A 16,770-nucleotide genomic window follows, 5' to 3' on the forward strand; every position below is an offset into this window, starting at 1 on the left:
AGTGGCTGCTGGGGGTGACAGGGGCTACTGAGGGTGGCTGGGTGATTGCTGGGGGTGACGGGGTACTGGGGGTGACTGCTGGGGGTGATTGGGGGACTGCTGGGGGTGACTGGGGGACTGCTGGGGGTGACTGTGGGACTGCTGGGGGTGATTGGGTGACTGCTGGGGGTGACAGGGGCAGCTGGGGGTGACAGTGGCTGCTGGGGGTGACAGGGGCTACCGGAGGACTTCTGGGGGTGACGGGCTGGATCCGGCACATACGTGGAGGAGGAGGAGGGCGCACAGGCCGCAGGGACCGCCTGATTGGGGGATGGCGCCGCTGGGGTGGACATGAGTGCGTGCGTGCGGGGGGCGGGGATTGGGCGGTAGTGGACGGGGAGAGGACAGATGCGGGCGGGAAGGGGCGGGAGACTCTGCTATTCTAGGGGGAGCGCCTGTAAACTGACGCTGTCATCTGACTGGGTAAGTGAGGGCCCAGTCAGATGACAGCATGGATATGGCGACAGCACTGGGCATAGGCCCCACCGGAGCCGCGGGCCCCGGGCGGCCGCCCAAAACGCCCTTATTATAAACCGCCACTAATGTTAAGTCTGTAACATCACATGACTACTGTATATCATAAATCGTACTGCTATCACCCAAACTTCAAGCTTGTTGACAGCTGTTAGAGATTCCTCAATCCCAATCGACTAACGACAGGAAAACACGGCACAAAAATTAGATGCAGGTGAACAACAGTTTATTCCAGTGTTTCAAATAACATGATCCAGCCAGACCAATGGTGAAATTGCATAGAATTGAGAAAACAGGTAAGGCTACTTTATGACGTTTTGGACAGAACCCTGAACTTTTTCAGACCCCTGTAGCTCTGTAAGCACACTGTAGATGTCTGTAGCGCCTGGTGGCTGGCGAGCCAAGATAAAGACCAAGATAAAAGTTTTTGGAGTTGTTGGCTTTAAAACTACAGAGAACTACAGAGAAAAAATACAGACTACGGCTATATTCACACTACGTATTAGACCGGCCGTTCCGTGACCCCGGCCGGGTCACGGAACGGCCGGTCTCTGGCCGGATCATCTCGGCCGGTACTAAAGATGATCTTTCGGCCCCAGATCTTTCGGCCGCGCCCGCATCAGAGCTTCCCATAGCACACAGTGAAGCGAGCGGCCGTTAACTGACAGGTCTTTCTGCGGCCGGAATTCACTTAATTCTGGCCGCAGAAAACTGACATGTCAGTTGTTTGTGGCGGCGTATGGGATCCCGGCCGGAGCGCACACGATGTGTGTACGCTCCGGCCGGCATCCCATAGAACAACAGGCATTGTTCCACCGCGGTAAAAGTACGGCCGTTGTTGCCATCGGCAACAACGGCCGTACTTTTACGTAGCGTGAACATAGCGTGAAGGTGCAAAGTATGTGTACTGATCTACCTATGCCCCTGTTTTCACTACAGCAGTAAAATATGTATTATATTCATCATTGTTCATCATTTATTATAATTAATAATCATCATCATCATCATCAAGGTTCATCATATATAATCACTCTCAATCGTCATAATTAATAATCTTAAATATACTTCTGTTGACTACTAATGACAATCGGGTTGGCCATTCTACTGATTTGCTTCTTGTTTGCTGTATCTCGCGGCCATGTCTATCCACTTCTCTCTTTGGAGATGTCTCTTCAGTTGCGGCAAGTATTGATCTAAGTTCTTCTGCAGCTACAGAAACATAAAAAGACACTTTAATTATTGGTACAAACAAAGTTATAAATCACCAAAGTAGATGACTCTATACATAGATATGATGGAGGGGAAGACACATGGCTGGTCTGTATCATAATGTAGAACAGACTGCAGAACACATCTATAATGCTTATTACCATAGGCAGCTACTAGAGTGGACTTAGGCTCTAAAAATCATATATATATATATATATATATATATATATATATATATATATATATATGAAAGGTTTAGAGCAATTTTTGAAATGTTCACACACACACACACAGAGTACTAGATAAAATAGATGGGGATTTATTAAGACCAACGTCTGATATGGTGGACAAACACGCTGGACTAATATAGGGGCACACACCAGCTGTGGCTTATTACCTGGTCAGTGCCAGACAAAGTCTTCATGGGTTCCACTTATTATGGGAATTCTGTATCCCGAAATAAATAGGAAGTAAGCGTATTCTTCAAGTATTCTTAAAGGGGTTGGCTACTTTATAGTAAAACTGTGTAGTGTACAGTATTAGTAAGCAGATCCCTGTGTATCTCAGAGAGCTAAACTGAGGCGTCCCTCCTCCAGGCTGTGCCACCCTGGTCTGTATACTGAATGGTGATTCTGTCTATAAGATGGCCGACATGATGGAGGATCATGTTACCATGCCCCTCCCCCCAGGGTCCTCTATAGGCATTTACAGGCTCAGTGAAGGACACAGAGGGTGGGGCATGGTCACATGTTCCTCCATTCTCGGCCATCTTATGGACAAACTCACCATTTAGTATACCAGGCTGGCACAGCCTAAAGGAGGGGTGCCCAATATCAGCATTGCGAAGTACACAAGGAGGAGCAGTGCCTACATTTACTAATACTGTATACTAAACAATTTTGTTAGCCAGACCCTTTAAGATTAGGGCTTCATGAACTGGGGTTAAATTTGGCCCAAAAACTATCAATGTACTCCAACTCTTTCTGTCTGCAGATACTACTTGAGAACTATCCCTACATAAAGATTCCACTGAAATCAGGACTTGTTATATAAATCATTACACAATTTTATTTATTTATTTTTTGCTGTAGAGTCTGTCTATTTTCATTACATAGATGGCTATTCTGCTACTTCAAACATAGTTACTAGTAGAGAGGTGAATGGTAAAACGTGACTGTGTCAGACTATGAAGATAGGCCGCTCAGTTACCTCTGTTTGTATTGCTGACTGAATGGCATCACTCTCCATCTTTCCTCCAATTGCTTGTGATATGGAATTATACAGTCCTCTCATTCCTTGATTGTCTTCACTAAAGACTGAATTGGGATCCATGAGTTTCCACAGAAAGTTCCCTGACTGGAAGCTGAAAGACAATGAGATTAGAGATTATCGATGTGGTCCCTGGATAGTAACGGTCTATCAGACTTTTCTTAGTTTAATATGGGGACTAAATATTAATGGAGACTTACAGGCCATATATTTCATTAATAGATTCACTGTATATTTAAACATTGACCTTCTTTGTGCACATTTTAGGCTCCTTTTCACCATTAATGGACATAGTTTATCGGCATTCTGATGCAATTGTACAAAAACATTGTACGATGGTGCCATGTGCCATATAAATCATGTGCTACTTTTGTTTTCTTCATTAATGTATACACCCTATCTCATAACTTCACTGACAATTGACCAGTTTGCAGATTGCCATGAGACTTCGTATGTTAGATGACAAATACACAATCACATACAAGCTGCAATGACATACAATCGCATACAAGTCCACTATCTGATGGGGAGTGTAAATCCAAGGGCATATGGCTACAGCTCTGGAATGATACAGGATGCTACAAAGGATTAGTGCAAGATAAAGAAATACTATTTAAATAGATTTAACCCATAAAATGTTAAAAGTAGGCGTACACATAAAGGGGTACTTTAGTGGGATATATACATTATATATGATTTTTTTTTTCAAATCAACTAGTACAAGAAAGTTATATAGATTTGTAAATGACTTCTATTTAAAAATCTCAAGACTTCCAGTACGTATCTGCTGCTGTATGTCCTGCAGGAAGTAGTGTATTCTTTCCAGTCTGACACAGTGCTCTCTGCTGCCACCTCTGTCCATGTTAGGAACTGTCCAGAGCAGGAGAGGTTTTTGATAGAAATTTCATACTGCTCTGGACAGTTCCTGACATGGACAGAGGTGGCAGCAGAGAGCAGTGTGTTGGACTGGAAAAAAATACATATGTGAACATATGTGGCACTCGGCCAGTAGTTGAGCTAACCGTGATGCCAATTCTGTGGTGTACGGCTAGTGATGGTGGTTGTCGTTACGCCAGTGCTAGTTCAGCATACAGGTGTGATGTTTGTACCTGTTTGTAGATGGCCGGTTTGTGTCCCCAAGATGGTCGGTAACGTGGTCCCTTGGGCCCTTGTCACAGTAGTCCTGAGTGGCAACTGACCCACCTGGACTATCGGTACTGCCACCCACAGAAAGGGCAAAAATAACCCAAGGGGTGCGGTTTGTGTGTATGGGTGCTGGTCCATACAGAATCAGAGTCCCAGTGATGTAAAAAATAGAACAGCTTTACTGTCATGTTCTTCAACAATACAATACACTTTTGCAGAATAGATGAATCTTTGACAGACTCTTAGTACTTGAACCTGTTGTGCTTAAGGAGGTGCTTGAGAAGTAGAATAGATGAGAGGTCATTGTAGTGGTGCTTGAAGAGTAGAGGAGAGGAGTTTGTCAGAGGAGCCCCAACCCAATGTAGTTTTGTACTCTGTACTTGAAGGGATACTTTATAGTGAGAAGTTTACCTGTAGTTGTGTTTAGACATTGGTCTGACCATCTTCTGCCCTACAGTGTCGAGCTACCTGTCCTGTTAGGGTACTACAAGCCCCAGCCATGGTTATCTGGACCTAGCTAAGTGTCCAGGGGTGTCCCAGTTACCTGCTCTACGAGATAGGATACGTAGACCTTCTCTATGGTAGCTTTGTCCTATCCTAGTTCCTCTTGTACTCAGGATACTGCCCTGATCTTTTTAGACATGTTCTCTGTGTGGGTTAGGGTGTTCTTTGAATACTCACCCTTTAAAGTTCTTAGCACTGCATACTGAACATAGTGGTAGTAGACAAAGAACTGTAGGTCTGCATCTATACACACACTTTGTCTAGACTGAAGTAACTGAAATGACTTCCTAACACACAACGCTAACTAAATTCTCCTACAAGGGGGGAGGGTGTAGAGAGCAGGGATCAGCAGAGAAAGGGAAAGCACCTCATATTGGTTAGCACAAACCACATGGTACAACAATAACATTAACCCAATACTGACTTCAGCTGTGCATTTAAGAACACAGGCATATAAAAGATACTGACTCCTAGTGGCGAAACTGTAGAATACCTCATGACCACTTTTAACCTGGAGTGAGAACTTTGCAACAGGTGCCTAAAGCACTGAATAGTGGGACACCACACATACAGCAGCTGATAAGTACTGAAAGACCTGAGATTTTTAAACAGAAGTAAAATAAAAATCTATGCAACTTTCTGACACCAGTTGATTTGAAAAATCCCCCTTTGAAAGCATAAAAACATAAGTCTGAAAGAAGAATAAAAATGTTACCTCTTCTTGACTTGAAGGTCGACAAACTCAGCCGATGGATCTTTCCCTGGGTATAAATCTGTGGATATTATCTTTTCATCCATTCGATACAAGCTCAGTCTAATACCTCTTCCCTCTATCAGGTCACTTTTGGTGAGAATGTTGAGCTCCAGCTCTGTGTTATGGCAGCTGCCTTCCATCAATCTCTTCATATATAGATCTATGTCCTCTTGACTTGGCTCTTTGGGCAAGATTTTTTCTACATCTTCTTGGATACTTTTATTGGCCGTTTTTTGGCTGATATTAAAATTCACATTTGGTGTCTTATCGAACCAGACTGCTGCTGTCTCCCTCAGCTTCTTAGTAGGTTCTCTGACATAGTCAATTTCCCATCTTTTTCTTAGGAAGAATAGGAATTTGCTCATTGAATGATAGGTAAGTTGTAGAGATATGCGGTTGATTATTAAACGATGCATCTCATTGGTAACTTGTATCACATCTGGGAAGAGGCTACGTCTATCCTGCTTGTAATCTGTGATATCAGAACTAGTAACTTGTGGAACTATGACCTCATCAATCAATGAATTAATAGGGATAGCTCCTAAAATATCTTCTATTTCTCTCCTGTTCTTTAGAACAAAATCTTCAATGTCCTCGGCTACTAGTAGCTTCGCCATGTTGTCTGCAGCATCTCTCAGACTTTTTAGGTACATGTCATCAATCTTTTGTTTGACCTCACCTGTGAATCCTAATTGGACTGAACTGACTAGTTTTTCTTTTAGAAGTTCCTTATTAGATTCCCTAATCTTGTAGTTTTCAGGAAATTCGACTGTTAAAGTAGATTTTGGTACGGAATTCAATACAATCATCTTTAGAAGAAATGTCCTGAGTGTTTCATTGGGCTCCAGGTAGCTGACGGTTCTATTTAAGAATATCTCTCCCAGGACTTGGTGCATCGCCCCCTCTGCTGTAAGACCTGATTGATATTTCAAGGCATCAGTAACACGGTGCTTATTCATCTCAGCTGCAGTGATTTTGGCACTCTGGATTACAATACTTTTCGAGGCTGCTTTGGAGCCAAATCCTTGTATCGATGAAATTACAGAGTTTGTGGTAGCAGAAGAGGTTGGTGTTTCTTCTTTCTGAATAGTTGCATGTGAATCGATAACACCCTTTAAGTGCGATAGGAACATGTCTGTACCCGTTAGAACATTTTCTGCAACTTTTGTTGCCACTTTAGCTGCTTTCATTATATAAGTGATCCCGGCTGTCACAAGGGATATTCCAATACTCACAGATTTGGAAATCGCCCATTGTGCCCAATCAAAAGTCCCTTTCACCATACCAACTATTCCTTCTGTCATATCTCCGATACCTTCTGATATAAAAGCCAGTCCAATGCTACTTGCTGTCCCCCAGGATAGAACACAAATCAAAATGCCAGCAAAAAGTTGCAAAACGCCCATTAAGAAGACAATTAGGGCATCAAGGCAAAATTTTGGCTTCTCTTTCACCTCAAACACGAAGGACATCCCATACTCATAGAAAAGAGACATCTCATCTGTTGCTACTTTTCCGTGATTTTCAGAATCGGCTAGTGTGAAGATACTCGATGCTTCGGTTATTGCATCTTTGTTTTTGGACTGTAAGTCATGTAGTTTCTCAAGTGATCTCTCAATGTAGTTCTTCCAGGAGTTAAGTAAATTCATCCGTGTATTTATCTGCAACGTAAAATTTGTCTCCTGGTGGTGAGGGACATATTTAGTTTTTTGAGTAAAACTTCCAAATACATTGGTGTTGCTGATTTCGGAGACATAAATTTCCATGGCCTTCTTTGCTTTAGTCAGCAAGTCAATAGCTTTATTTTTGTAATCATTTCCTTCCAAATTGATTGTGATGAATGCTTGATTGTAGAGGGAAATGGCTTTGAACACAGAATCAACCTCTTCTACTTTTCTCCAGTATTTTAAAGCTTCAAAGTCACGGCTGCTGTCATTCATATGCAGGTGAGTGCGGTCCATGGCTACTTTAATGTAGTCATAGAAATTTTGACTTACTGCAATGGATAGCTGCTGCTTTCTCTCTTCCAGAACTTGCTTGAGATCTGTTCTCAGGTCTTCTAAGTCTTTCTGGTTATCAATGTCTTCATCATGCATTGCAAGCCATAAGGCCCAGGTTTCTTTTAGGGCATTGAGGCCTGGCTGGTAATCTAACATTGTACAGTTATCAATTATTTTTGCCAGGTCACATAGATCTTGACTTCTCTGGAAAGCATTTCTTTCATCCTCAGTGTACATTGAATGGAAATCCTCTAAGTGTTTGCAGAAGAGACTGAAAAGTTCTTGACGGATTTGAACTTCTACAAGCTCTTCTTTTTCCATGCCTTCGATTTGTCTTTTTTCATAGCATTCCCTTATTTTCCTCATTTCTTCCATTGGTTTTCCATGGTATGCTTGAGCTAGGTCTTTTTGATTTATTATCATTTGTACTACGCCAGGATTCCCTTTCCGAGATGTTCGGCCAAAAATTTGTTTTTCAACTCTTCTATTGGCTGGAAAATGGGTAAGTATTACACTCAGTCCTCCATTCTGGTTTACTTCTTTAGTAACCTTAACATCTGTTCCTCTGCCTCCTAGGTTGGTAGCCAATATAATATCCCCTGATCCAAAGGTTTTCTTTTCTATGTTGTGTTTATCACTTCTGGTGTATAGAGTAATTTTGTTTGGGTCTGATACTGCCTTTAGTTCCAACAACTTTTTCTGAAGCTCATCTGCAGTTTTTACATCCTCACAAACTACTAGAGCTGATTGTCCACCAGTAGTTACGTCCTTTACACACTTACATACCTCTTGGAGCCAACGCTCCCTACCTCCTTTCACTTGAATAACTGGCAGCTCCAGTTTTTTAGTGTAGCGATGAGTGGGCATAAGGTAACTGGATGTTTTGTAATGTTTCTTCAAAAAGTCAAAGTCAACTTTTTCCCCCAATGTTCCCGATACCCCATATATTCCAGACCCACTAATAAATCTTTGAAAGAAATGAAAGTTGGACATGAAGTTGGTCACGCTAGATAATGGAGATAAGGCTAACTGGTGTTTTAGCTCCAGGAACTGCTGAAGGCCATCTCCCCAGCGTTTGTTTTTTTCCAGCACACCAGTGGATTTGAAATCAATTGGAATTATACAGTGATGTTCAGGAGAACTTTCATTGTGTCTGCTGTCAATTGTGTAATGTCTTCTTTTTTCCATTACTATGGCCCTCAGAGCGTTTTCAACAAAGACAGGCAGTCGATTCTTTGTAAATGCCATCAAATGTTTTGGCAGTAGAATGACATTTTCATCTCTATTTTCTATCATGGTCATGGGGTTGTATTCATCAGAATATTTAACAATGGAAGAGATTTCTTCCACTGTTATATCTATAAGCTCTTTTTCAGGTATAAGAAAGCAAGCCTGTCCATGTTCCATAAGGAGGATACTGATGGAAGTTTCGGCTTCACAGCTACTCTCGATAAACAAAGCTTTCCCATCTTTGAGCACATAAAACTTAAATTGTACCAAATTGTCCATACATTTTGCAAGTGCTGTCAGCAGAACTTTTTGTTGTTGTGGGCCAAATTTAGTCAATAACTTTTCTAACTGAGTATTGTCGAGGTTGTCAGTATTAATTTCTGATGGTGAATGACCTGTGACTTCCCATAAATCTTTTTCATCTATTAGACGCAGTTCTAAGGCACATGTAAGTATACACGTGGCACTAAACTCCCTAGATGTGTTTTGCCCAAATATTGCATCTGTTGCCAGTTTATGAAAATACTGTATTCTTGTGGCCCAAACTATGTCTGCAGTTTTTTCCATTTCAATTCTCTGGCACATGCAAACCCGAGCCCAGATTGCAGTCAGTAACTGGTCCAAGTGTCTCATACCAATGGTTTCATGAGACAGGAAAGTAATTTGCGCTCCATTGTCTAAAGTCATATAATCCACTTCATCCACAACAGCAATATCAAACTTACGTTGACCTCTTGTAGTTGTCTTCTCAAATTCCTGTCTTAAGATATCTGCAGCAAAGTTTTCTACCGTTCCATATACGATGGATGCATTGTAAGCATTAATTGTTGTATTATCTCTATCTTTGGCATTAGTTTCTTCCATTTGAAGTGGAGGAGGGATAACACTGGATGTGACATCAAATTTTACATACAATTGACTCCATTCTTCTTGGTCACGACGAGCCAATATTGGGTTGCTGGTAATGACATCAACTGTTTTACCTCTAAGCACTTGTATTATGGCAAACACTGCCACTATACAAGATTTTCCTTCCCCAGTGCCAATTTCCAAAAGACATCCCTTACTGTCAGGGGATTCTGATAGCAGCAAAGTCAAGATAGAAGCAAACTGAGTAGCCCTAGGAAAGTAACCACTTGCTTTCCTTGTTGGATCTGAAGAAGGTTCCCTTGTAATGTCCTCCACCGCTACTGCTAATATTGTCAAGATCTTGACCATATTTTCCACACTAGGATTTGTCACATCAAACTCCTTGATCATTTTTATTACGTCTTCTTTCATTCGCTCGTCTAGGTCTTCTAACTTGTGATTAGGGAGCTCCGACGTGAGTTTCTCTAAAACTGCCTCAAGAAAATTAAGAACATGTTCAGAATGCCCAAATTGTCTCATTTCCTTTATAATTGCTTTCACATCTTTATCTTCTTCCTTTTTTATTTCATGGTTCAAAACCTGGACGGGATCATTTTGCTTCAGAGCTTCGATTGCTGTTTTCCCCTCTATGTGATAAGTAGTAACTTGATGTAGAATTTTCTCGACTTCAGTCATAGACGTTCCATGGTTAGAGACGGTGAGATAGAATTTAAGAGCCTCAGTTGGGTTCCATATGTTATTGTATAGGATAAGTGCCATATGTTTCTTACAGGAATCGGAGAAGCTTTGTAAGATGTTCATTAAAATGCCCTCAATGGCGGTTTTGCTGTCTTCGTAAAGCTTGGCAATAGTTTGAATTAGGAAAAAGGTCTTCTCCTCCATAGAGTCAAACATTTCATCAGTTGGTGAATTATTCATGATTACATTTGCCATAGCTTTCAGAATTAGAAAGTTTTCTGTTAAAGAGAGAGTCTCAAAACCAAAAATCTGATCTAAATTCTGGAAGGCCTGGATGTGTATGTTGTGTAATTCTGCATAGTCAGATGCCAATTTATACTGGAAAACCATCATTCTCTCCAATAAACTCCTGGACTGCATTTCTTCATGCTCTTCAATGTTATAATCTCTTAAGAGATTTATGAATTTCTCCTTTACTTCAGCAACCTGTAAAAAGAAATAAAATAATGAGAGAATTATGTATGTATGAATACATCAGGTCAGATGAAGAAATATTTGTGCAACCGTTTAAATTCAACACGATGGGGGAGATTTATCAAACATGGTGTAAAGTAAAACTGGCTCAGTTGCCCCTAGCAACCAATCAGATTCCTTTTTTTTATGCCACACAGACTCTTTGGAAAATGAAAGGTGGAATCTGATTGGTTGCTAGGGGCAACTGAGCCAGTTTCACTTTACACCATGTTTGATAAATCTTCACCGATGTCTTTAAGTCCATTTTACAAATCATTAATGGGGTGTGAGTATCCCCCATGTTCCCAATAAATATGGAGGAATACTATTGGACGTTATTGGTTGTGTATTGGGTTATTTTAAGGAATACCAAATTTACACTGTTACACAAGGTGTACACTGACTACTGTACATTGTATCGCAGCGTTGTATCTTCAGTGTTGTCCCATGAAAAGATATCACTAATAAGTTACAAAAATGAGAGGGGTGAACTTAATTTTGTGAGATACTGTAGATGCTACACAAATAGTTGACATATTGGTCCTTTAAGTAACATTTGGAGCATGTACGAAGACCTTAGGCTGGGTTCACACTGCGTTTTTTCAATCCGGTCAATGTATCCATTTGTAATTAGTTACTTTTAACATACAGAAAAAACGTGGTCAAACCAATTTTTGTGTGCGCTATAAAAAACTATCTTTTTTTTTTTTTAATTATTGGAAGTCAATGGAAAAATGGATCTAAATGGATAGCACATAAATGCATCTGTTTTTGCATCAGTTTTTTCCCCATAAAATTAATACGTTAAACGGACTGCAATAACGCAGTGTGAACCTAGCCTTAGGGCCGGTTCACACTAAGTAAACACGGCGCAATTCCGCGGCGGAGCTCTCCGCAGCAGAATCCCGCCGTGTTCAGTGCGCTGCTTTGAGTGAATGGGAGAGCGCACGCCTGTCAGCTGCCGCCGCTCTCCGCTCGGGGACGAGCGCGCGCTCTCCCATTCACTCAAAGCAGCACACTGAGCACGGCGGAATTCTGCTGCGGAGAGGGAGCAGGGAAGCAGCAGATGAGGCAGGAAGAGAATGGGAGGTGGAAGGTTTGAAAGGACAGTGGCAGAGTGCCACCCCCCCCCCCCTTTTCCCATTTTATAAATAAATAAATATGTTTGGTATCGCCGTGTGCATAATCGCCCAAACTATTAATTTATTTCATTCCTGATCTCCCACAGTAAACGGCGTAAGCGCAAAACAATTCTAAAGTTCAAAATAGCGCATTTTTGGTCGCATCAAATCCAGAAAAATTGTAATAAAAAGAGATCAATAAGTCGCATATGCGCAATCAAGGTACCGATAGAAAGTACAGATCAGACAGCCCCATAGACCAAAAAATAAAAGCGCTATAAGGCTGGGAATAGAGCGATTTAAGGAACATATATTTTTTTTAAAATGGTTTGAATTTTTTAAAAGCCATCTAAAAAAATAAAAGTAATACAAGTTACATATAGTTGTAATCGTACTGACTTGAGGAACATATATAACAAGACTGTTTCACCCCAGGGCGAATGGCGTAAAAACAAAAAAACTATTTTTTTTTTTAAAAAAGCGTGTGTTTTTTTTCAATTTCACCACACTTTTAATTTTTTCTGCTTTTGCAGTGTACTTTATGCAAAAATTCAGCCTGTCAATGCAATGTACAATTAGTGGCGCAAAAAATAAGGGCTCATGTGGGTCTCTAGGTGAAAGAAATGCAAGTGCTCTGGCTTTTTAAGCTGAAATTGAAATTGGCCCGGTCCTCTAAGGGTTAAATAGCAGTAGCTCAGTATACCAGGGATCCTCATCCCATGTCCTCTTATTCACTAGGGAAGGTAGAAGTAACACCCAAGTTTATTCCAGTTATTAGGGCTGCGAATGGTCCACAGTCAGTTCAGACTCACTAGGTGCTACATTTTACCCAGAAAACTGTAATCCTACAAAGCTAGTTTTGATTCTGTGTACAAGTTAAAAGTTGTGCTGTGCAGCAACCATGGCACTTCCCCTACTCCCCAGAAAACTGTAGTGGCCATTAATCGGCCTGTGGGTTCTCTATAAATACCCAGAATATATTATGGTCACTAAAAAAATCCATCAAGTGTAAAAATGTACAAAGAGGATCAAAGAAGCAGCAAAGATGCCTCTTCTGAAACCAAAGGGAGTACAGTGGAGCAAGGAGGGGGTCATTACCTTTTCTGTATCAATATAAAAAATTTAATTGTTACCTCATTAATTTTAAACTCAAATTCATCTTCCTCGATCTCTTGATGCTGGATGTAAAATTGTGATTGGGCTTGAATTGCTTTGCTTTTTATTTGCTGCTTCTTAAAAGATTGTGCAATTTTTTCTTCAAGAGCCTTGTTGTCCTTCTCAATCTGCCTTTCTCTTTCCATTTCTGCTTGTGTTTTTTCCCATTTCTCCTCTTCCTGCTTTTTTCTCTCCTCCTCTTCCAGCTTCTTTTTCTCCTCCTCTTCCCGCCTCCTTCTCTCCTCCTCTTCCCACCTCCTTCTCTCCTCCTCTTCTTGCCTCCTTCTCTCCTCCTCTTCCCACCTCCTTCTCTCCTCCTCTTCCCGCCTCCTTCTCTCCTCCTCTTCTTGCCTCCTTCTCTCCTCCTCTTCCCGCCTCCTTCTCTCCTCCTCTTCCAGCTTCTTTTTCTCCTCCTCTTCCCGCCTCCTCCTCTCCTCCTCTTCCCGCCTCCTTCTCTCCTCCTCTTCCAGCTTCTTTTTCTCCTCCTCTTCCCACCTCCTCCTCTCCTCCTCTTCCCGCCTCCTTCTCTCCTCCTCTTCCAGCTTCTTTTTCTCCTCCTCTTCCCACCTCCTTCTCTCCTCCTCTTCTTGCCTCCTTCTCTCCTCCTCTTCTTGCCTCCTTCTCTCCTCCTCTTCTTGCCTCCTTCTCTCCTCCTCTTCTTGCCTCCTTCTCTCCTCCTCTTCCCACCTCCTTCTCTCCTCCTCTTCCCGCATCCTTTTTTCCTCCTCTTCCCGCCTCCTTCTCTCCTCCTCTTCCCGCCTCCTTTTCTCCTCTTCCCACCTCCTTCTCTCCTCCTCTTCCCGCCTCCTTCTCTCCTCCTCTTCCAACCTCCTTCTCTCCTCCTCTTCCCGCCTCCTTCTCTCCTCCTCTTCCCACCTCCTTCTCTCCTCCTCTTCCCTCATTCTTCTCTTCTCCTCTTCAATTCTGTCTTCTTCTTGTTTACCTAGATTATACAATATTGAAGATTTACGGTGCAATCTTCACATCTGTTTAGTGCAGGCTAAAATTCATCATAACTAAGAACAAGGACAACATTTAGAGAATACAGTGTACAACAACTTTCATTAAACCCCTTAAGACACTATAACTTTTAAGTCATGGTGCCATTAAGGGTGTGTGAATCGGGCTCTTGACAGCTCTCCAACAGCAGCAGACAGCCGACACTAATAGGCCACACTGAGTGATCATTCTGGAAAGAATGTGTTTGCAAATTATGGTGGGAAATAAGTATTTGGTCAATAACAAAAGTTCATCACAATACTTTGTTAAATATCCTTTGTTGGCAATGACAGATGTCAAACAAGGTTGGCGCACACTGTTGCTGGTATGTTGGCCCATTCCCCCATGCAGATCTCTTTCTTTCTTCACTTTTAGCTAAGGCCTTATTCACACGTTCCGTAATTTACGGATCTGTATTTCCGTATCTGAGTTAGTGCACATTGAAGTCTATTGGGCTATTCACACGATCAGTAGCAGAAATGGATGAAAATCAATCCATAAAAAAAAAAGGACATGTCCTAGTGCTGACCGGGTGCGGACCCATTTTTTTTTTTGCAGATCCTCTCATTGAAATCAATTGGTTACGGATTGTTTACGGATTGTAACATGTTGGCATCCGTATTTCCGCAAAAAAATACAGATGAAGTGCATTGAAAAGCAATGAGTAGTAAAAAAATGGAATTACGGAAATACGGATGGAATACGGATGTCCAATCCGCAATTTCTCACGGTTGTTTCAGGACCAGAAAAAAATACTGAACGTGTGCATAAGGCCTAAGTGATAAGATGAGATAGATGCAGCATTATCATCATTATCTTACCATAGTTGGGACACGTTGGAACACTTCCTCCCCAGTCACATACTAACTCCAGCATTGACTGGTCATGGCCTCTAACACGGATAGTAAAGACGGGGTTATGAATCCCATTGTAGTCACGATACAGATCTGGATAGTAGTAGACGTCATCTGAAGTTTGATCTCCGTACTTCACATAAACATAGCTAGGAAAGGCAAGCTGCCAGACCTGCACGGTACCATATGGTGGGATTTTTCCATAGGCCTAAAACAGACAATAATAGGAACTTATTACCCCATTTTGTTTTGCAAATTAAAACCATGTGATGTATATTATACAGTCTTAAAGGAGAAGTCCGGCCATAACAAACTTGTCAGGTGGCAGGGGCAAGGGAGAAAATAAAAATCATGGATTGCTTACCTCTCCCCGTGCCTGCGATGCTCTACCCAACCGACCTCAGGACCCCCACCGAAAGGCATTTTCCCCAGAGTTGTGATGACATCACAACAGGGAAGAATGCCCTTTCTGGTTGATGGACAGCCCGCTCAGTCCCGTAGCCGCAATCCATTGCGGAAGAGGCATGGTTGAGTTAGCATTGTTTATTATGTCCCCCCTGTGCCCCTGCCATTTAGGAAAAAAGGTGCCATATGCTAGCTATGAGGTGTTGTTACAGCTAGGTAGGCATTGGGTCACTTGGGCACTCTGTCTTGGTGTCTTGGTCCACACCTATACTGACTAAAAACTCAAGAACCCTCCCACCAAGAACTCCCTCCCTTTAATAACTAACACTCAATCTGATTGGTGTGCAAAAAGGGAGGAGAGCGAAGAAGGGTAATAGGTGGAAAAGTGAGGGAACGAAAACTGCACCTGTGATTGGACAACAAGCAGGGGCGGGCTGGGCCGGGGGCAAGGTGGCATCTGCCCCCCGGGCCGTTCTTCCCCACTTCATTAAAGGGCCGCACAGCTGTCACTCACTGACAGCTGGTTGAAGGTGTCAGGGCCGCCCTGCAGCTTCTTGCCTCCCCAGCGCTCTTTTCTCTGTCACCTAAGAGCGCTGAGAGGCCAGGCTGTATTGCGGGCCGGCGCTGAAGCTTCGCCCCCTCCACGCCGTCAAGCCCCGCCCCCTTAGCAGACCCCTATACTTTTAACTAAAGCCTATGAGGCTTATAGTTAAAAGTAAACTGCAGCACCTTCTCCCTCTGGCCACTAGAGGCCGCTCTCTCCCCCCAGCTGCCACTAATACAGCCTGGATAGAGGAGCCGGAAAATAGAGAAGATGGTGGAGCCAGGTAATTACTGTACAGGGGAGGCCTACAGAGCAATCCCTGCAGCCCCCCTATCCCTCCCCACACACAGCATCCCCTGCAGACCCCCATCCCCATACACACAGCATCCCCTGCAGACCCCCATCCCCACACACACAGCATCCCCTGCAGACCCCCATCCCCCCACACACAGCATCCCCTGCAGACCCCCATCCCCCCACAAACAGCATCCCCTGCAGACCCCCATCCCCATACACACAGCATCCCCTGCAGACCCCCATCCCCACACACACAGCATCCCCTGCAGACCCCCATCCCCACACACACAGCATCCCCTGCAGACCCCCATCCCCCCACACACAGCATCCCCTGCAGACACCCATCCCCACACACACAGCATCCCCTGCAGACACCCATCCCCACACACAGCATCCCCTGCAGACCCCCATCCCCACACACACACAGCATCCCCTGCAGCCCCCCCCATCCCCACACACAGCATCCCCTGCAGCCCACCATCCCCACACACACAGCATCCCCTGCATACCCCCATCCCCACACACACAGCATCCCCTGCAGACCCCCATCCCCACACACACAGCATCCCCTGCAGACCCCCATCCCTACACACACAGCATCCCCTGCAGACCCCCATCCCCACACACACAGCATCCCCTGCAGCCCCCCATCCCTACACACACAGCATCCCCTGCAGCCCCCCATCCCCACACACACAGCATCCCCTGC

The 16,770-nt window shown here is 43.3% G+C and overlaps 1 protein-coding gene across 1 annotated transcript in view; it reads right to left on the reverse strand.

Moving 5' to 3' along the window:
* Window positions 1-1,441: 1,441 nt before the first annotated feature.
* LOC138786585 (uncharacterized) overlaps window positions 1,442-16,770 on the reverse strand; it is a 33,512-nt gene continuing 18,183 nt past the window's right edge. The window contains exons 4-9 of the mRNA XM_069963570.1: window positions 14,783-15,023; window positions 13,650-13,905; window positions 12,941-13,100; window positions 5,357-10,659; window positions 2,932-3,085; window positions 1,442-1,722 (exon numbers count right to left, since the gene is read on the reverse strand). Coding sequence (XP_069819671.1) covers window positions 1,615-1,722; window positions 2,932-3,085; window positions 5,357-10,659; window positions 12,941-13,100; window positions 13,650-13,905; window positions 14,783-15,023 — 6,222 coding nt within the window. The 3' untranslated portion in view covers window positions 1,442-1,614. The remainder of the gene's footprint in view (window positions 1,723-2,931; window positions 3,086-5,356; window positions 10,660-12,940; window positions 13,101-13,649; window positions 13,906-14,782; window positions 15,024-16,770) is intronic.

This window comes from Dendropsophus ebraccatus, chromosome 3 (genome assembly GCF_027789765.1).
Source record: "Dendropsophus ebraccatus isolate aDenEbr1 chromosome 3, aDenEbr1.pat, whole genome shotgun sequence".
NCBI lineage: Eukaryota > Metazoa > Chordata > Amphibia > Anura > Hylidae > Dendropsophus > Dendropsophus ebraccatus.